Raw genomic sequence first — 21704 nt, forward strand, 5'->3', positions numbered from 1 at the left:
CGACCTGATCGCTCCTTCTCTCAACCTTTTTTGCTTCCCCAACAACTTTTTTGGCGGCTCCAATCAAGTGTGGGGCTCGGCTGGGCGCCCGGGAATCGTTTGGGTACCCCTGCCAAAAACGAAGTACCTTATCGGCCAATTTTAGGCTGGAGAGTACTTCCACTTCAAGGGACGGCACATCTTCATCTAGCCCTGCAAGAGGCAACGCGCCAGTGCATGCCCGTCTTCCATGCAGGGGAGCTCACACGAAAACCCCGGAGCCGCCTGAGCTTCGAGACTGTGAGTGAGACTGGATCTAAGTCAAGCCTCAAGAAGAAGAAAAATCAGAGAGAAAAATACTGAATCCACATCTCCACTGATTTGTTAAGAGGCGATTCTATTTGCCGAAGTCGATTGTGGGATCTCGCATGGCATGATTGAAAAAGCCCCGATCTATTGGCAGGTCATCGATATCCAAGGTGTTTTGTTGGTAGATGCACTTTTAGACGTTGATGACGATGCTGCTGAGGTTGGACAGTACATATCACAAACGGAACGATAGAGGCCAAGACAGGCACGTGAAATTCTGTTGCATTGACAGTTGAAGTGGCGAAATGATCCCAATTGAGCTGTTGATATGTAAATCACTTCAATTCTGGTTGAGCACCGTTTGAAAACCGGGCATGCCGAGGCTTGTTCCCGTCTGCTTTGACGTACATAGGCACACACACACTCATTCACTCGTTCGCACTCACACGCTTATCTCAAAGATCTAGCTAGCATCAGTAAGTGCCAGCCAATGCACGGTTCTCACTGTACAGTGCATGCCTCAGTTTGATACCCTCAAATCTTGATAGGGATCCTTGACCAACCTAACCTCACCTCACCTCACCTCACATTTTGATATCATAACTGCAACGTCCGCCATATCCCGAGTTATCATGCCATGTGCTCGAGCTATAGGCATCTGATTGATCAAACGTCATATGATTCTCATTCCGAGATTCATCAGATTGTGATATTGTCAATTGTTGAATCCCAATGCAAAGAATAGCAAAATGATGGCCTTCAACATATCAGCCCTATCGCGAACTTCAGGCCAATACGTACAACCTCTGTTCCCCCAGATCGAACGATACCTCGGCCCATTTGGCTTTTTTCTGACATGACTTGTTCATTCGAGGGGTCTCGGTTTTCTAGACTCTCTCGGTTAACTACTCTCTTACCGTGCCCCAAGTCCGAGTGCAATAGGATTGTCGATTCCATTTCAGAGTCTGTCCCGTTCTCCCGAGCTCCAGCCTGAGCAGGGATGGTACGTACATATATTTTACACCCCTGGTTCATTCTCCCCAGTTTCCCCAACAGAAACACAAAGATCGGGATTCGCCAAGCTTAAGCGGCTCCACATTCGCCTCCAAATTCAAAAAAGTTGCAGTTCAATGTTGGCCTTAGTTATTCCTCCGTCATCAGCAATCAAAATTCAGGCAGAGAAAAATTCGACTCAATCCGCCCATCACAGACCATCTCACGTGATGTCAAACGTCAAGTTTGTTGATGGATTCTAGAACAATTCTAAAGCTTTCTCGTAATGATTTCATATACTAGCGCCCTATACCCTAACCTTTCCTCCCTGGCACTAAGGTATTCATCAACTCTTTCATAGTCATCGACCTTGATTGCAGCGTCTATCTATCACTACCTATCGAAAGTGACTTCGTCAATTGCGAGATTCTGGGGCTTGCCAGTCAGGGCCCTCTTGCTCTGGGCGGTGTTCATCTAGAACAGACGATATATGTCTCTCATCCACTGATTGTAGTTTGATAGCTTGTCAGGTGCTGCCTTGAAGCTTTTTTTTTATTTTATTTTTTTTATTCCGTAAATGCAATATCGATGTCTTCAGGTGACCCGGGTAGTCTTCGTCTTTGCGATAGCTGCTACGAGGCAGCATCGCTTAATAAGATCCTCAGTATTGCGCCGCACAAAGCGGAAGTATGTATGTACCAGCTTCAAGCAGAGGTTGAGATTTAGATCATTTGAAGGCGTTACAGTGAGCCCATCTCATATCTCATTAAGACTATCGATAGGCTCTTCTTCAACAAATTTATCCAGAATCTCCTTTCGGAAAATCTGATCTACTGTTTCACGCAGTTGCGTGCATCTAGTGCATGTCTCTACCGAGCAGGGCTCAGGTTGTCCCGTGTGGAAAATATTCGATTCTCCTCTCCTGGCCTCAGGTAAAGATTGAGAGGATACGATCGTGAACTTGAGGATAAGAAGTCGGAACTTGGGCCTCTATCCTCTTCGGTCATCTTATTTAGAGGATTCTATCATAAGGCTCGTGGTGATAAGCTCAAAGCTTGGGGTTTCTGCTGATTTCATCAGTATTGGCTGTGCGGACTGTGCGGTTGATCTCTTTATGTCCTTTGGACGAGACTGTGGCATGAGTTCGTGCGCAATACCACCACGCTATTGATACCTGCTCAGGTATTGCTCACCTTGCTGTGCTACAAACTTCTGGTGTAACGCGAAGTTGTCTGAGCGGCCCTTGTACAAAATAGTAGGCTCATAGCTGGTTATGCTGGATATTACGATGGTCTAGAGATCCTGGGCGATTCCATGATAAGACAAGATGTAACAGATGGCTCAGGCCAGTGCAACTGCACAACCACAACATTTGAAACCACTCTCTATGATCACCGAGCTACAAATGGTAGCAATCTAGTTGTACTTTCTCGTGCCAACAATCATGTATTAGTTGCTGCTGCTGCTGCTTCGTCAATGACACTCCGAGGCGCCTTACCAATCTGAGGCCTAATTTATTGACTAGACTGCAGCAAAAGATGTAGCAATGTATGCGAGGCCACTACCATATCGAACGCCGAGACGAACTAGATCTTCACTCTAACCTCTTTTTCTCGTTCCTGGCTCTACGTAGCTGGCGGAGAGCAACAAAGTAGAGGCACAAGATAACAGTAGCTGTCAAGGTACCACCCGGAGAACAAGCATCTCAGAAGTCAATGATCTCTGGTTCCTTCTTGGCGTTGACTCTACCCAATCGTAGAGAGCATCTTCGTGGAAGATATGAGTCGATTTGAATTCCTGGATTAGCTTGTGTAGCGGGCACGTGCTCTTGATATCTTCGGAAACTCATCGCACAAGACGATCCTAGGTGGTTAAGCGAACTCGTGAGGACGTGCCTTTCATTTCGGTGACTGTGGAGGAGAACGAGTGTACGTTAAGTACTGTAGAGTTGTAAGAAAACGAGTTGAGAGATAAGAGGGTAAAGATTACTTGAGAAAGAATATGCAGAGAAAAGCTACATCAGAAAGCGGCTATTGCCTATCGTATGCACACGTAGCGAGGCAATTGTACCAAAACTGAGCATAGATTTCGATCAACAGTATTTGTATTTGCGCCCTATTATGCAAAATGCCTGCCTATATCCCGCTAAACAAGAAACATATGAAATAAACATGGTAAAATATAACGTGGTCAATACAAATGAATTCAAGCTCAACGTTCATCAACCCATGCCGTTCATAGACATTCATTAGAGTCCGGACCGACAGTTCGCGCCCTTGGACACGTCGTCAGTCATAGTCCCTTCTTTCGTCGGTTCGTCGTGAGTCAATAAGTTTGAAATCTGAACCTCTGGTACAGACTCAGTGCCTTCGATACCCTCCTCGGTCATCTTTTCTTTCTCTCTGTTGTCTGCTTCCACTGGTATCATTCCCTTCTCCATTGTCGCTTGCTTGGTTCCAGGTACTGTGGACCCTTGCTTTTCTGCCGCGTTTTGTTCCGCATCCAGTTCTGCTTTTGTGTTTCGCTCGTCAGAGACGTCCCTCTCATTTGCAGACGTCGTCTGATGATCCTCTGTTTTGCCCCCTTGTTGGAGCATTTGAGTCTCTTGGCTGTCGTTCTTCTTGGGTAGTTCCTCCAATGTGTTTCCTGTTTCCTGATACAAGGCTTGCGCCTCTTTGGTTTCTTCGCCTCCAACATCTTCTCCTTTTTCTGCTGACAAAAGACTTTTTCCTCCGTTCCCCTTTACTCCCGGTGCACCCTCCTTGGTGTCTTGCGCACAATCCCGTATCACTGTGCCGTTGTCTCCAGGAGTGATATTTCCCGACTGTGTTGAGCCGAGCGCTGATTCGTTGTACGTTATTCCTGCATTATCCTTGTCGCCGCCGCTCACGAATTCTCCTTGACCTGCGTGAACCTCATCAACTTTCGCAATGGGAATGGCATGCAAATCATCTCCTAAACCCATACCTCGGGTCGGGCTTGGGGTTGAGGTCGAAGTAGCTGGGGTCTCGTGCCTCTCCAAGGCTGAATCGGGAGCCGTGAGTGCATCCGAGTCGATGAGTGCTGACTTGTTGGCAGTAGGCGTTTCGTCAAGTGGTGTTCCTTCAGGTCCTACATCACTATAAGATGAAGGTATATTCCGGTTCGCTGCCCAGGCAGCAATGTCGTATAAGCCGTGGGGCGAATTGTATTCATCACAATTACTGGGCAATGGGCTCGGGGGAGAGCGTCCGCGCGTGTAGTAATATGGTTCGTATCTGACAGGGCTTGTTTCCGCACCGGGTTGGTTCACGTAAGACCAATCGTTGGGCGGTTCGACCGTCCTGATTTGTGGAAGGTTTTCTGGATGATATCCATCAACAAGATATTGATGCAAGGTATAGCCTTCGTCAACTATCGATTCAGGGGGGTTCAGTTGTCCAATCTCTTCGCTTTCCCTTTGCCGAGGGAACATCTCCAAAAGAGCAGACGCCTGAAGTCGCATGCGCGGGTCATTGCTCAAACAGATTTCTGCCATTTGTCGATACCAGTCCGGGATATTTACTTCAGGACCAAGTATCAGCGGTCGCCCCTGTGCCTCTGGCTCATCTTCCTGAGTTGCTAAAGCCCACAACACCATTCCAAGTTGGTATAGATCCGATTTGACGCCGATGTACATGGTGATGCGCTGGTTACTCTCAATCAGAGGGGTTGCTTCCGGGGGCTCCCAGCCTACTGGACACCCCCTTCTGTTGATGTCGATGATCTTCGCGTCGCCATAACCATCTATAACGATGTTCGATAGTGTGAAGTCTCCTTGCACAAACCCTGACTCGTGGATGTCAGACAGCCCTTCCACGATCTGCCGGGCCCATCTTTCTCTCGTCGCCCACGGAAGATCATAGTCGCCATCTTTGCAATGCTCGTAGATCACGTCGATGAGAGCTCCTTGGTCCGCATAGTTGATCAGAAGACCTTTGACATTCTGATCTTGATCATCCACAACCACACCGTAGAAGTGAATGACATTGCGTGAGGATCTTAAAGCATTGAGGGCATTGATTTCATACAGAAATTCGTCTATGGTATCGGGACTTGGAATCTCCTTTTTGATGAGCGTGTGGCCGTTAACATTGACTTTATAAACAAATCCAGACATGTGGGATTCAAAAGTGATGTCTCTTTCTCGAATGCGGCGACAACCCAGATGCTTGATTTGGACAACAGTGGGATATTGTATAATTTCCTGTAGATCATTAGCTTGGTCTCAGTAAGTCTATCGTAAGTACCGACATTGCCATCTTCAACTACGTGCACATGAAGCCTTCCATCGGTGGTTTGAAGCTTCAAATTTGTTACAGTGTCATAAAATTGAATGTCCCTCAAGCTTTCCCTAATCGCCTCATAAATTTTTGCACTCTTCTCTCGTTGATAGTGCGTGTTGATCAGATCCATTTCCAGGGAGTTTGGTGGCGCATCTCGATAATCAAGCGAGATCGTTACGCGCCTCCAAAGGTGATCACGCTCACGATACGTAACGAAGAACTTTTCCCTCTTTGACCGGTCTCGGAAGTGCATACTGAGATTCAGTATCCATGTCTTCTCGAGCTCTTCGTGGATTATAGCTTCGTACTGGGATGCTGTTATCGAACGAGTGTCTGCAGTAGACAAGGCGTCTTGTGCTGGACACTCGTCCGCAAGAGTCATCTTCTCATCCGGATGCAGTATTCTGTCAGCAGGTTCCCTAGGCGGCTCATCCGTAACATCATTGACGGATATAGAGGGGACAAATCGGGGTATTTCGTCCTGAGGGGAGCCGAGAAAGCTTGGGGCGCTGACACGAGGGTTGGTGGCGGGCTGCGAGGCTGACGGTGATCGTGGTCTGTAAGAGCGTCGGTCCATAGACACAGCCCGTCTTTCATCTGGAGTTGGCTCAATAGGCGATAGGTTAGTCCTCCTTTCCGAAACTTGGCGTTTGAATGTCTGCGCCCGAGGTAGTCCAGGCACAACCCTTCGAGACATTCGGCGAATCAGCCCGCCTTTGTCAAGGTCAGCCAGGTCGACCTCATGCTGAGGACTCTTTGGCTGCTCGGTAGGTTTACATGGCGTATTACTGCCACTCTGTCTACCAAAGAGCTTCCGAAAGAATCCCTGAGTACCGGACAATGCATTTGTTTGTGAACGAAGCGTTTGCGGTGGCTCGGACGCTATTACGCCGGCCTGAGCCATGGCCGCGGCACTGCGACCTGCTGCGTACTGCTGTGTTCAGGCACAATAAGGATCGATATCAGTAGCTAGCCACGTTGAAATGGCTTAACACTTAACGATTTGGTGATTGCTTAGTGGCGAAAACGCAATTGCAAGTCGATACTTGTGATACTGCATATACCACGCTCTGTATCGTTTCACAACTTTTGCCTGTTATAAAAACAAAACCTGGAGATGCATATGGATAAATAGCAGCCGTGCAGGTAGGGAACGTATATAATAGCAAAAGTAGGTAGAATATGCAAGCCAGCGAAACGGCAACAGGGTGAAAGCCCGTCAAGTAACCACACAAACACAACCAACTTATCAATTGAAAAAGAGGTTTTTTGAAGTGAGTAACAGGATAAAGGAAATGTTTGCTTGACTCATTCAAGAGAAAGCAAAGAAAAAACGTTGCTGTGGTCGGTAATATCGCCCGAGGAGGTTGGGATAATAATGCAACGGTCGGTGAAGAGCGGGTCTTGAACAAGCGGTCGAAGTCGTGGGGAACGAAGCCGGAGGCGCAATGAATATCAGTGCATCAGGAGCTTTCAAAAATATGGTATTATCGTGATGAAATGGGTAAGACTTTTCGGGTGAGATATATCAAAAAAGACCTGAGGCATCAGAATGTCATTGGAAATGGAGCTGCGATGAACGCCCTGCTAATATCAATGGTAAAGATGAGGTCCAAAGCCTAAAACGGGCAGCCAACGGCAATAATGGTGGATATGGATTGTGACTGGACAAGAGAGTGTGTGTGGGCTGAGTGGATAGTGGCTCCTAGTCGCGGCGGGACGACACGGGGGGGGACGGGCGGAGCGGGCGGCGGAGGCGCTGGGCTTCTGACGTTTAGGCTTTCATTATTTTGGGTTTGGGCCTCTCTAGCAGCCTGAGCCACACTAAAGACGTGGGATTCGTGATGACGCTGTAGCTGGACCGCCCTGCGAAGGGGCTGGATGCCATGAATTGCAACGCAAGGCATGTGTGCGACTGCTCACTCCGCTGCAGAGCCACCACTGCCCAAGCCTAACTAAACCCAAGCCTAGGCCTAGACCCAGATGTCAGCGCAGGGCTGTGGTTGTACTTTGCCCCAGACTTGCCGAAGAGCGTCAGGGGTCGTTGCTTGACTTGACGACAGTTGTGCATGGTTTTGGGCGTGGGTGTCGCGACTGTGGTCCATTCATCCCACCATGCCGGAACCTTCATTCTTTGAAGCCCGCCAGAGGACCCTGCCAGGCGAGCGATTTCGACCATGGCAAGCAAGCTGTGACCTGGTCTGCTGCGTGCGTCTGGTGCTGCAGGGTCATACTTTCAAGAGAGACGGTGACGCTGGACGGCTTGCGGTGGGGAACCATCGATGAGCTGGCCCCTTTCAGACGCCCTTGTCTCGTCCCATTCTGTCGACGCTAAACACAAGTTTGCGTCTCTTTGAGCGCAGGGGAAGGCGGTGATGCATCATTAGGCACGGAGAAAGAATCTGGTCAGGCATAAAGAGCTGCGAACGGATATCGAAAATAGCCGGCGTCGTTTTCTTTTGATGTGAAGGTGAGAGCGCACGGTTCTTTGAGTTGGTGTGATTTAGCATTCAATTCTGTATCACGAGAACATGACATGACAAGGAAAGCAACAGGCAAGTGCTCTTTGAAACCTCCCCTTGCCAGAAAGAAAAGAAGTCGGGAGAAAGGAAAGACCCAAGCTCAGTCTATAGAAGGTACCAGTATGAATTCACGAATAGGAAACCCCGATTACTGTGCAGATAGGCAACTTCCAAAAACGAAGCAGGGTAAGTCTAATGACACTGTAGGCAGGCGTATCAGAAGCATCATTGGTATCAAAACACCAACTTCCATTCTCACAGAATCTCCAGAAAGAAACATTGTCCCACTTGATGACATCATGCTCCCTCAACACTCAGCAATCAGCGTGGCCTGCTCAAAATTGAGATCATGACAGCTTCACTCATGGGTGATAGTGCATCCTTGACAAAAACCCACAAGCAAGCCACCTTTCATTGGGAAAAGAAAGCTACAGTGTGAAGCCACTCAGGCAAGGCACACGTATCTTGCCGAAGATTACACTCATGTAGGTGCGTGTCATTCTGAGCTGCTGACCTCCAGACTCGAACCATAAGACGGATGATCTAGATGTCCTGTAGGCTCCAGTCCAACTGCATACGCAAGCGAGGGCGCCGTCTAAGCCAGGAAATATCAGCTTGGCTGACCGCCCTGTTCAACTTTCTGATCACTGTCTGGTTTCATGGTGTCCTGGGGAGGTTCTCAAAGTTTTGTCAGAGCAGGGCGAATTCAATCAAGGGCCAGGTAGCTCGTGGGAGCCCGGCACTCGAAATGCCAAGATCCTATGTCGCATATTCGGAAAATAGCGAGCTTGAGGCACTGGACTCCATGCATCAAGCAACATGCCAATGCAAATGCAAACTCTGAGGCGTAGGCGTAGAAAGCAATGCTCGGATCCAGAGGAGTTGGTAATGGCATGCATCATGTTACTAGACAATTCATATGCCATTGTCGTATCAAAATTCGTTTCTGGTCTTTTACCAGATCCCAGTCAAACGTCACAGTCTTCTCTCTCACCAATGGAGATGTGATATGCAACATCTCAAATCAGGAGCAAATGGGTGCCAGCGCCCAATGCGACTTTACTATGACGGGCTCAATTTTATCCAATTCGCGCACACCCTCAAGCACCTCCCTCGATGAGGAAATACCTAAGCTTGCCGACACCTTAGTTGGTTCAATTCGCTCGTCTTCTTCCCTCTCGTCTCAATTTTCGAACTGTCACACAAGCACTTCAGGAGCTTTCAGCTTCACAAGAAACTGTCCTGCGGCCGAGTCTGAGGCCCGATCCACCAGCCAAGATCCCACAAGAGCCTCGCGTGGGGTCAGGCATGAGTGCAGCACAAGAACGGCCTGCTAGAACAACGCTCAAGTGAGGCTACCTGCACTTGACAGGTTGTCGGTTCGCCATGCAAGCAATGGGGCCGCAACACACCACTAGCCCATATGTATGAACGGGCTTCCAGACGTCTTATAGGCTTCGGTTGGGTGTCAATCAAATTCTTATGCGATGGCTATACCGGCATGTTTAGCTCGAATGGTTGATTAACGTGAAGCTTCACAGGACTCGATAATCTCAAGGGATAGTGTCAAAAGATGTGATATGACAAGAAGGCGAGATACGACTTTAGATTAATTACAATTCATTGTTGTTATCAAACTTCCCCCTCGGCTAGGCTCGTCCCGTGCCTGGCTCCACAGATCCCGCGCCACAGTCGAGATGAGATCTCTCAGAGCCTTGGCCTAGCTAAGGTACAAACCGGGATCATCATTCTGGGGAACCATCTGGCGGCATCCGAATACCAACTGCGTCAATGAGGTTGAAAATGGCATGGACCTTGTCGGCCTATTGGGCCAGAGACAATTTCGGACCTTTGACAAAAGGTCCTATCAAAATTCATGGCATATTCTATGCTTCAAGGTTGTCACCACATCGTAGGCTTCGAACTCTATCAAAGCAGCGTTCTTCCACACCAACCATTTCGCATTGCGGCTGGAATCGTATACACCCACCAAGTTTAGGGACGGATTCATATTATGTCTGCGATATAACGATCAGTGTGCCATTGACTCAGGCAGCACCTTGTGATCATAACATCATACGCCCGAGCTGGGTAGTAAAGTAGAATGACGTCGCTTTCCTATACATACAATTATACATGAAGGCGTCAACTACACGCTGCCTTGTGACACCCCAAACAAACCACTAATGCATGCTTCTAATAGTACAATTTCCTCATTTTGAGAATAACAAGAGTAGGAGTCTTTATATCGTTCATCTAAATTTCTCGCCCATGCCCAAACGCCATCAAATCATGCCCTGCAATGTTCATGAACATCAACTTTCTTTCAGTTGGTGCTAGATGATAGTTGCAAGGCTAGAATGCATCAATGCCTCGTTCGGTATTTTAGTCCTCCTCTTCGGCCGACTCAGAGTCGTTCTTCTTCTGCTGAGCCTTCCACTCGCAAATCTTGCACGTGTTGGCCTTCTCCTTATCAATGTTGGGGAAGACAAGGTCAAAGACCTCAGGGTACCAGGCCACAGCATGACCTTCAAGACCCTCCTTGATGTTCTAGAAGTCCTCGTTAGTAACAGAAAATTAAGTACCGGAAAAGATAGAGAAACATACCTCAGGTAGCTCTAGCCAGTCAGACATGTTGTCCTTGGGGAAGATGATGGTCTTGCAGCCAGCTCGCCGAGCAGCCACAGTCTTCTCGCGAAGGCCACCAATGCGTAGTACCTTTCCAGTGAGTGTGATCTCACCGGTCATGGCAACTGTAGGATTAACGGGGGCATCGAGAGCAAGAGAAAGGAGTGAAGTAGCCATTGTGATACCAGCTGAAGGACCGTCCTTGGAGACGGCACCATCTGGAACGTGCAGATGCATCTTTGCCTTGTCGAAGAAGTGGTTGTCGGGGAATTGCTTAACCATGAAAGACTTGGCAAAAGAGTAGGCGATGGTAGTAGATTCCTTCATAACGTTCTTGAGGTTACCGGTGATCTCAAGGTGAGGTCGTGTAGATGGTCGGAGAGGAGCCTGGAGGATAGACTCGATGTACATGGCAGCACCGCCGAGTTGTGTCCAGGCAAGGCCCATGGAAACACCAGGAGGGTTGACCTCGTAGAGACGGTCAGAGGTGAAGACAGGAGGTCCAACATAGTCAGTGAGGTTGTCCTTGCCGATAACGACATGGACAGAGTCAGGGACGTTGAGTGGCTTGCGGGGCTTCTCGGTGGTCGCGCCAGTTTCGTTGGAGGTGGACTCCTTGCCCTCGGTAACCTCCTCGTTCTTGCTCTTCTTCTCAGCCTCCTCAAGAGCAGACTTACCCTCCTCAGTGAGTGCCTCCTCTTCAGGCAAAACTTCCTCACCGAGCTCCTGAACGATCTTGAGGGCAGACTTTCGGTAGACCTTCTCAATCTGCTTCTTCAGGTTTCGCACACCAGACTCACGGCAGTATGACTTGATGAGCTCCTCAATTGCCTCCTCGGTCAAGTTGACATCAGCGTTCAGAAGCCCAGCAGTCTCCTTGGCAGCGGGAGCTAGATATCGTTGAGCAATCGCCATCTTCTCGTCGGCAACGTAACCAGAGAGTGTGATGAGCTCCATGCGGTCGAGCAGGGGTCGGGGAATAGTATCAGTCATGTTGGCAGTGCACACGAACAAGACCTTGGACAGATCAACAGGTACGTCCATGTAGTGATCCAAGAAAGAGCTGTTCTGCTCAGGGTCAAGCAATTCCAGCAGAGCAGAAGAGGGATCGCCCTGGTAACCTCGGCCAATTTTGTCAATCTCATCGATGAGGATGAGAGGGTTCTCAGTTTGACATTTCTTCAACGCCTGAATCATACGGCCAGGAAGGGCACCAACATAGGTTCTTCGGTGACCCTTGATCTCAGCAACATCTGTGAGGCCACCAACACTAAATCGGTAGTACTCACGGTTAAGAGCTCGGGCAATCGACTTTCCAATGCTTGTCTTACCCACACCAGGAGGTCCGACGAAGCAGAGGATCTTGCCCTCGACAGTGCCTCGAAGCTTGCCAACAGCGATGAACTCCAGAATGCGGTCCTTGACATCCTTGAGACCGTGGTGGTCCTCGTCCAGAATCTTGACTGCATTAGGGATGCCAAAGTTCTCGGCACTCCTCCTACCCCAGGGAATTTGGGTGAGCCAATCTAGGTAGTTCCTTGTGACATTGAACTCGGAAGCGGCTGTCTCAAGGTGAGCAAGCTTGTTAAGCTCTTCATCAAAGACTTTGCGAACTGCCTCAGGCATGGCAAGGCTGTTGGCCTTCTCCTTGAACTTCTCGACAAGCTTGTCCTTCCCATCGGATTCCAGGCCGAGCTCACGGCGAATGCCCTTCATCTGCTCCATCAGCCAGTACTCGCGCTGCCTCTTACTAATCTTATTCTCGACATCCTTGCTGATCTTGGACTGTAGTTGGGCATTCATGAGCTCCTTCTTCAACACCACAAGAGCCTTCTGCATCCTCTCCTCGACGTTGAGGCAACCTAATACCTCTTGCAGCTCCTTTTGCTCGCCCGAGGACACGGCAGCGGCGAAGTCGGCGAGCTTAGCGGGTTCCGACGTAACATTTCCGGTTGATTGACTCATGGAGAAAGTGGAGATCTGGTCTCGGAAAAGATTGTTCATTGTGGCGACTTCTTTAAAAACGTTGACAATTTCGTTGGTGACGGCACGAATGACAGGGCTCTTGGGGTCGTATGGCTCATCGACAAGGTTCTCGACGTTGACCAGGCTGACGGGGTATCTCTTGAGGAATGATGTTGGTTCGTACTTTTCAGCTGTCTGATCGGGCTTCTTCTCAACAGCGCTCTCTTCGAAGCTGGCAACAACATCTCCCTTTTTCTCGGGAGTAGCCTCTTCCTCTGCGGGCTTCTGGGGAATCGGTTCAGGTGTGGGCTCGGCCTTGGCATCAGTCTTCTTAGTAGTATCTGGGCCACCAGGTGGTAGTAGGCTGGATAACTTGATACGGCGATGGGGGTAGAGGATGGCAGTCAGAGCACCTTCTTGGCCGTGGATGGGGAAAGCACTTGTGATCTGGGCGAAAACACCAACATCGTAGACGTCCTCGGGGTTCCTGATCACATCCTCATCCTCGTTCTCGTCCTTGAACAAGAATGCGCCAACGTATGGCTGACCACGCTTAATCGACTCAGTGATTGCATTCGCCACCTCGGGGTCCTTGATGGTAATGGCCTTGTAGAAGCCAGGGAAGAGCGGTCGTCGAGCAATCGGAATTGCTAGGACTTGGGGGTAGACTTCAGGAACAACAGGCTTCTGAAGAGCCTTCTCAGCAGAAGGCTTTCTACCGCGACGACCTCCATCACCACCTGAGTTGTCACCTCCCGATCCAGATCCAGATCCAGCACCTCCAGCAGCACTTCCCGCCTTTCCATCGTTCGATTGACCAGCGTTATCGTTCTTTCCAGAACCAGGTGAATCAGGGCCTGGATTCCTCGACTCAGCTAGCAGTGGGCTATCGGCTTCCCTGCGCTTGTTCTCGATATTGGCCTTGGCCTCCTCGTCAGATAAGGGCTCCGTCAATGGCTCTATCGCAGACTCGAAGAAGCCCTTGTCGTTGCTGTCCTTCTCCTTGGTGACTCGGGCAGATGTGGAAAAGGCAGCGGCGACTAACCGCGGTTGAATGGCGGGAAGCCGACGACCGCAGATGTGATGGTTGCGGTAGGCGGGAGCAGAAGCCCATCGTGCAGCGGTTGCTTCGGAGGATACTCGTGATGCGTGTACCAGAGAGCGCTCAAGAATGAGGCGCCCCGAGAGGCGTGAACGGGGAATCATAATTGGTGATGCCGATGCGGTTCGATTCGGTTGTAGCGAACACGGAGCTAGAGCTAGGTGGGATCCCAGGGGTTGAGAGACGACGAGTAGTTAGAAGCTTCCCGCGATGGGCAGCTGTAGACTACCTTAGGGTACTAGGACAGACCGTAGACTAGACTCGACTAGTTGATACAATGAAGAATTAAAGAAGAAGAATAAAGTGTAAAAAGGAGACGAAACGGTCTATCATAAGCAGTTGGCAAGGATAATACAACTAGACTAGCAGCAGGCCGCAATTGTCCGCATCACCGCTTGGCTTGACCCTCGCTTTTGGTTTTGGTTGGTTTTGGTGGAGGCGACTTAATAATCGCGAACTCGGACTTTACTACATCATCCAAAATTTCGATTCCAAGACGTTCCGCGCTAATGGAATTGGAAGGTAGTTCAGCTTAGTCAGCCACTGACCAATGAGACCCCGCTATCGGCTGTTGCGCCGGCCGTTATCAGATTGCGATACAACTACCGTTGCTCGCGTGCCTCAAGCCGATGCAAGCTTTCTCAACTTCTATAAGCCTCTATAACTTCTGTGACTTGGTCAGTATATCTAGATATTTGTCTGTTCTAGTCGATTAATACAGTATCGATTTGGTCATCATGACTTGTTGTACCTGTCATCATAAGATCATGCTGTCATAGACAGACAAACTAGGGAAAAAGTTAAGAACTAGGAACTACAGTAATAATATTTATTGCCCGGCTTGATTATATATATTTAGAGTTTCACATCAGACAGAGCCATAAAGGAGTTCAATTAGGGCATTTTAACAAAGTTAGGCTATCTGCTTAGGTACCTATCCTCAATCAAATAGAATGGACGCTTTGACACCGCGTGTGTCGTTCCAGCCCAGCAAGTAAAGGCAAGCCTGACAACGTGGCAGATATCGTGAGTCCATCGCTTCTTCATGTTGCCAGGACCATACTTGGGGTAATTAGCGTTCTCATTAGCATCAGGTTAAGCAGCATGTAGATTTTCAAACATACCAACACAACACGACTTCTACTGTAAGTCATGATGAGCGCGGACTTATAAGTTGATCGATAATCGAGACTACCCTATACGTCTCCGCAATCAAACCTGGCAACGACTAACAAGTTTCCTTCTCCAACTCCATTTCTTTGTTCTTGAGTTGAAGCCCAAACTTCGACAGGTTTACATCCATTCCATGCCATACAATCATCTCCAGTAGAAACTCTATACTCTGCTCTCAACTCTTGACAAGCTTCCTCTCTCCACGCTGAGACATATTCAGTTCATTTGTCTCAGCCATGTCACAAAGTCAAGACGTTTCAAGCTCGCTCAAGAACCTGTCAATCGACACAAAGGACGAACCTTCAACAATGTTATCCAAGAAACCAGCAACCAAAAAGAAGAACAAGAAGGTCGTCGCAGACTCATGGGAAGACTCTGACTCCGACGCTGATGCAGAACCTGAAGCCGAGCCAGAGTCAAGCAAGCCAACTCCCACTGCGACACCTGCACCGCCTCCCCCAACGCCCATGTCTCCCGTCGGTGGCCTACCATGGGAATCGCATTCAGGAAGTCCCAACCCTCGCGCCGGAGCAGACCCGGATAAACGGCCTGAGAAGACAGATGCCGTGGCTCGTCGTATGATCGCTGCTGGACTAGGCCTCAAGGCACCAAAGCAGACGGAGGAGCAAAGGGCGTACCAGAGGAGTGTTCGTGAGCAGGAGAAGAAGAGAAGGGAGCAGGAGAAAGAGGAGGAAAAGAAACGACAGGCTGGTGTTGAGAAGGCAAAGGCAGCTATTTGGGATGATTAACCGAACATCTTATTAACAAGCTCAGAAGACTTGCTCTCGTTTCAACTTTATCAAAACCCCTCATTGTCACTCGGAGCAATGGTTTCAAGGCATTCTACGGGCACAGATTTCAAGTCCTCCTACCGGCAAATGTGAGGGGTGGTATTGGCATATTGCAGCGAGAGAAACATACGCGAATAGCCTTGCATGGCAAACAACAAGAGTTTTCAATGCATGCTTCTTCCTGGACAAATCTCAGAGAACTTACTGAACTGAGTGACCTGAAGTCAAAGAAGAAAGATCCAAGACAGGGTACTTACCAAGATGAACAAATCCCTGCCACGGACAACGACTACTCTGCCCGGTCCTAAGTACATACATACTTTGAGTGTTCAGACTTGAACAGTTCACCTTATATGCGCAACAGTATTTATTCTGGTGCACAGGACCATGTTTACACCATGATATACACATTTGAGGACTTCACATAACAGCCAATATGATGCAGCAAAATCCGTATATCAAGCAATCGCGGCTGAACCGCAGGTATCATTGCATTGCCATTTCTCAATCTCGTTTTGCCTAGACAGTAGCAATGCTCTCAACTTTTCATGAACACATGCTGGAAATGCTTTTATCTGAGCCTCCTGGGTTCCTGGAGGCTCCTAGGCGCAGCGAGTGATTCATGTGCCATATGGTTCCTTGGCATGAAAGCTCATGGCAACCACACGACTTCCAAAACAAACCCGACTTTGACTCCGTGTATAAGTCTGAAGACAGACTTTTGATATTGTTTTCGTTGACAGTGGTATCTTTCTCGCCAAACATCCATCGTGTCCCAAAAATTTCATCTCAACCGGCAACCAGGGGTATTCTTCGTTTTTTTTGGTCTCAGCTTTTCGTTACATGACTGGGTATAAGGAGTGGACGTCAAGTCATCAAAAGAGAACCCCCGATTCCATATAGACCAGGAAAAAGCAATAGGTAACATAAAATAAAAAACAAGAAAGCACTCAAACGCAAATCAGGTAAAACAAACATGGCCAGAAGACGTAAACCGACCGATGCACAAGTCGACGTTCCAGGGTATTTTTACGCCAGGGTATATCCAGCCGGGGTATTTGCATGTAGAGGTTCTAACACGGGGGAATCTAACGGAAAGGCCCAATAGGGGCGGGGTATCCTGAATTCATAGAATGAGAAGTGGAAGGGCGCCCGCTGTCGCCAGACGCGCGGGTGCTGTGGCGAGGTGTGATGTCGCCAGGTTGAGGGATGGACAATTTGTTGTCCATGTGAGTGCCGAAGGTTCGAGGAGCCCAAGGATTGTCGTCGTCGGGGAGATTGACGCCGCTATCGTTCCAGGGGTTTCGATCGGCATTGAAGCTGCGGGTCGACTCGATCGAAATGAGCGAAGACTTGGAGACATTGCTTGAACCCTTGAAAAAGTTACCGTTGCCAGAATGAGAGCTGTTCTTTCTGCGGTCCAAGAAAGATGAAATTGACGTCATACTGCCAGGCTTTCGGAGACGGTCGAGAATACTGCTTCGCTCGCGAGCGACTTCATCGCCAAAGCCAGTCTTGATAGGAGAATCAGTGGCGACAGGTGCAGGAGCGTGCTGCAGAAGCTTAGAGTCGAAATACTGCAGAGAATCTTCGAACGAGTCGGATTTAGGGCGAGGGAGAGCACCCTTAACAACATTGATCTCAGCTCCGGAAGTGGCGAATTGAGACTGAATAAAGTCCATAGCATCACGGAGGCCACCGGCGTTATTGCGGGTGAACCCCCAAAGAAGAGTGACCGTAGGCTCGCCACTCTCAGTGAGCTCGTCGGGGTTCTGTCTGACGCTGAGTTCAACCTCATGCTGGCTTTTCAGTTTGGGTACGAGGTCATGAGCAAATTCAGGAGACTCGAGGAATTTGACCAGCTCAGGAGTTCTGGCGAGAACAAGCTCATGCTTATCTGGGACCATGCCGAGAAACTCATCGACACAGTGAGGAACCTGCCACTGTGGACCGTTAACAGTAACCTCATCACTGGCTTGCTCAGTGCTGGGAAAGTTGATCTTGCAGTTGTACTTCTGCTCCAGTTCATCGATCTCAGGAAGTCTAGCAATAAGCTGACGATGATAGAGGCGGTCAACGCTGACAATCTGAGATGTGTACTCAGAATCCTATGGATTACATTAGCATTGAGCGAGAGGTGGCATAGGGTGACACTTACGGCACGATCGACCATCTCCAAGATCTCGTTCTTGACAGCGTCCAAATTCTGGGCGTTTCGAGCTGGTGTGCGGCAGATGACATTATCGACTTTGATATCGTCGTCTTCTCGACCCATTCCGCCTGTAACAAAGTTAGTAAGCTTATACCTGACAGTGTAGCAACGGCGATTCTGACCTCTGTCCATAGCATTGGAGAACTTGACGAAGACCGAGTGCTTCTTCATGATGCGCTGGATGTGCTGACCACCGATGCCGATGATGCGTTTGTGGTACTGATCCGGCACATGGAACGAAATAGATGCAGGCATTTCTTGCTCCACAAGAGTGAGGCCCTGCTTCATGGACTCATAAGTTGCTGCCATGACATCGATGTTGAAGTTGTACTCGTTGAAACCATCGAAAATGATCTGCACATTGCTCTGTCCCATTATCTTGTTGATTTTGCCGTTCTTTTTGCCACTGACAAATTCCTTGTGCTCGTTGGCAAGCTCAATCTTGACGCGAATCTGGTACTGAGATTGTGAAATGAACTTCATCTCCGATATGACTTGAAGAGCTGTCTTGACAGCGTCATCAGAGCCAGTTATGGTGAAACTCAGTTTATCAAAGGAAAGGTCGGCATCGGAGTTGGCGCAGATATCAACAAGCAAACTCTTAATGTCGTTGGGGTAAGGGAAATGCCTGGCATCAGCGGGCTGAATGAACCATCCCGCACTGTAAAATTGACCAGCCTGTGCTGAAGTTAGCGAGGCGTCTGTTTGAATTTAAATATTACTTACCAAGGACATGATCTCTCGTACAGTTCGCTCAACGTGAAGACCCTCGCTTCCTTGAACTCGGACCATGTTACGCTGAGTAGCCAGAGGAGGGAACATGATGAAGGTGCCATTGGCCTCGAGAATCTTCCGGACCTTATCTAGACGACCAAGCAGAATACTGTCGATCTTGGCAGCGGGGATTGTGACGTCCTTAACGTACAATCTGATGCGCTGGACAGTCTCGTGAAGTTTCTGCTTTGCTAATTCAATAGCTTGGGGCGTTTCCCCAGTGATAAAAATATCGTTGGGGTCACGGCGAGTCGCTTTAGGAGGACAGTAGCGGTACATTGCCGAGAACGGGGGTGGAAAGTAGATGGCAGTTCCGGTGGAAGACTCGATGAGCTTGATGTTCTTGCGATGTCGGCCACAGACAAGCTGGTGGAGGGAAGCCTCGAGTTTGGTACCATCGACAATTCGGCCGAGCTGGGTAAGTGTTAGAATGGCACATAAGTATGATTAAGCAGAGAACAGTACCAGAGTATCAATGTGGATCAGAACACGAGCCTTTGCATGCTCGGATGATAGTATATCACCGTAGATAGCAACTCTCCAGCGCTGATCCATGCGTAATTCAGCATCACCAGTCATACCGTCAACAAAAGGGGTCAATTTAGGGCCAAGAAGAAAGATATCTACGCCACAGAAGGTGGAGATGTAATCGAGGGTATCAGTGACAGGCTTCTTGAGCACTCCAGCATTGAGGTCGCAGACGAGTTGACCATCAATATCAATGGTGGTGCAGCGCTGTAAAAAGGTTAGACAAGAGCCTCGAATTGTACCAGGAAAGCCAGGGAGCATATGCGTAGGAACATACAAGAGAAATTGGGGTATCATTCAAAATAGTCTCTCGGCTCTTGTGGACCAGCTCTGGAGAGCCCGAGAGACAAACAGTAGCAACCTGTTGGCCCTTTCCGCCCTTGAGCATTGTTGACAGGACATACGCCTCAACAGGAAGCGGCCCGTTGGTAATCTCCTGGCACATCCTGTGGAGGTTGTTCAGGTTCTGAACATGGACGGGCAGCTCGTGAATCTGGACGTCGTCCGGCGCGTCCTCGGGGTGTGTCCATCGCAGGACAGCGTCAGTGGTCGCGTGAAGAATGTCCTCAGTATCGGGGCCCGCAAGATCGGAAGCGAATGGGATGTTGAAAGAGTAGAGAATGGTGGCATCGGCGGCTTGAGGGGATGCCATGGGCTGACCGGGTTGAGCGGCGTTCTTGGGATGGTTGAGGGCATTCATGGGCATATTAGGACGGCCCATTACGAAATTGGGAGCCATTCTTTCCGACCAGTGACGCATATTTGCCAACTTATTCATGATGAGGATCGAGAAAGTTGCGTCGTTGGTATCGTCGTCGTCGTCCGAATCGTGGGCGGGCGGCGACGGTCGGCCAAGGTGGAGGAGGCTGAACGGAAGATGACGCCGGGGGTGGAGAAGAACCAAAGAGAAGAGAATACAAAGATGATACGAGATTTATCAAGAGAAAGCGAAAACTGTATGGGTATCGAAGAAGCTGAGGTCAAGAAAGGGCTGTGACGATGGGGGGAAGGGGGTAAGGGTAGGGGAAGGGGAAAGAAGGAGAGATGGTGGTAATTGTGAGCTCTTTCCACGTCTGACGAGGGAGGGAGAGAGGTTAGGTTGGGTAGGTACGGAGTAGGTTGAGTGGAGGTTGACTGAGGTGAGGTGAGGTGAGGTGAGGGAAGTGGAAGGGGAGAGAATAAGGTATAGTCAGCGGAGCCAGGCGTAAAAAGCGAGGAGCGTCAGTCAAGTCAGCAGAGACGTATCTAACTAAATAAGGTACTAACCTTCTGTGCCGTACCATACCGTCCGTACCTGCTCGAGTACAAGGCCAGCCAGAGTGGGTGACGAGCCAGGCGGCAGGTACAGCTGCTTAGTGCCCTGGTCCGCCTACCGTAACTTGCCAGGGATGGAAGTAACTGGGGAGAGATTTAAAAGAGGGCCCTAGCAGGCTGGGACTAAACCCGAAGGCCTGTCTCTGTCTCTGTCTGAGATGGGAATCTGAACTCAATTTTCTCGATACCACAGAAGAAATTATAACGCGGAACATCAGAATTGAAATGAAACCAGGACTCAAACAAAAGAAGCCCTAATACAAATGCATATCAAACATCCCACGCCTGGCACAAGGTTTTGCGTCGAAAACCCCTCGGAATGGGTGGTCACTCTAATCATGGTCGAGGGTTTTGATAAGAGCAGCCACAGCGAACACTGAACCACTAAATCATCGACAATCCCTGACTGCACTGGAACCGTGAGAAGTTTCAATTGCGCAGATCGTCAAAGTCGCGAACCCTCAACCATGAGAAGTATAACTCGAAGCATAACTCAAAGTACCTATCATACGGCTCGTTCTTCACAATGACGATAGGCTGAACCAACATCAAAACTCAGCCATTGCCAACCCTCAGCTCCTCGGTTCGATGGCCTTCGAATAACAGCGTCTTAGGGCATGGATGTTTTCTAGGTAGTGGAGACCACCAGCCAAGGCTAATAGGAGCCTCCTCCTGCAGACCACAGTAGTATCATCGTGGTCACTCCAACAGGTTTACGCAGTCTCCTCCCGCGGAACGCTACGCTGAACCGGCCTCAGGGTGTAAGAAGACTTCTGACGTTAAACTAAGGTGTCAAAAGAACTTAGTCTAAGATCTTCTATAAGTTTACCTAAGTTTACACAAGGCTTTTTGTCACCTAGGATAGAGGTCCTAAGTTTTATTACACCCCCTTGACCGGCTACGTTCCAAACACTTTAGTGGGATGTTCAAGGGCTTCGGCAAAGCATAGCAAAGCCTCCGGTTCGTCCATCGAGAGAAACTCAGTCAAGACCTGAAGTATGGATACTCGACACATCACCAAATCCACAAGCTGTCTCAAGTATCGTTGTCTCGAACACTAACACGAAGAGAGCCTGGGTACAGGGCAACAGCTGCATGAGGATGGGTCAC

At 49.2% G+C, this 21704-nt stretch overlaps 4 protein-coding genes across 4 annotated transcripts; 1 reads left to right on the forward strand and 3 right to left on the reverse strand.

The window, feature by feature from the left end:
- Positions 1 to 3529: 3529 nt before the first annotated feature.
- Positions 3530 to 6489, reverse strand: FSUBG_1661 (serine threonine kinase; the record flags this gene model as incomplete). Its single annotated transcript, XM_036679352.1, has 2 exons — positions 3530 to 5506; positions 5554 to 6489. 2 exons carry the CDS (start codon positions 6487 to 6489, stop codon positions 3530 to 3532), a joined length of 2913 nt encoding a protein of 970 aa, XP_036542800.1.
- Positions 6490 to 10492: 4003 nt separating this feature from the next.
- On the reverse strand, positions 10493 to 13906 carry FSUBG_1662 (lon protease like mitochondrial; the record flags this gene model as incomplete). The annotated part of the gene is made up of 2 exons (XM_036679353.1): positions 10493 to 10657; positions 10715 to 13906. 2 exons carry the CDS (start codon positions 13904 to 13906, stop codon positions 10493 to 10495), a joined length of 3357 nt encoding a protein of 1118 aa, XP_036542801.1.
- A 1305-nt stretch (positions 13907 to 15211) lies between these two features.
- FSUBG_1663 (ubiquitin smt3) lies at positions 15212 to 15724 on the forward strand (the record flags this gene model as incomplete). Its single annotated transcript, XM_036679354.1, has 1 exon — positions 15212 to 15724. One exon carries the CDS (start codon positions 15212 to 15214, stop codon positions 15722 to 15724), a length of 513 nt encoding a protein of 170 aa, XP_036542802.1.
- Positions 15725 to 16854: 1130 nt separating this feature from the next.
- On the reverse strand, positions 16855 to 20040 carry FSUBG_1664 (uncharacterized protein; the record flags this gene model as incomplete). Its single annotated transcript, XM_036679355.1, has 6 exons — positions 16855 to 17874; positions 17925 to 18046; positions 18101 to 18656; positions 18705 to 19166; positions 19218 to 19487; positions 19558 to 20040. 6 exons carry the CDS (start codon positions 20038 to 20040, stop codon positions 16855 to 16857), a joined length of 2913 nt encoding a protein of 970 aa, XP_036542803.1.
- Between the last annotated feature and the right edge of the window lie 1664 nt (positions 20041 to 21704).

This window comes from Fusarium subglutinans (genome assembly GCF_013396075.1).
Source record: "Fusarium subglutinans strain NRRL 66333 chromosome Unknown NRRL66333_c0000010, whole genome shotgun sequence".
Lineage (NCBI taxonomy): Eukaryota > Fungi > Ascomycota > Sordariomycetes > Hypocreales > Nectriaceae > Fusarium > Fusarium subglutinans.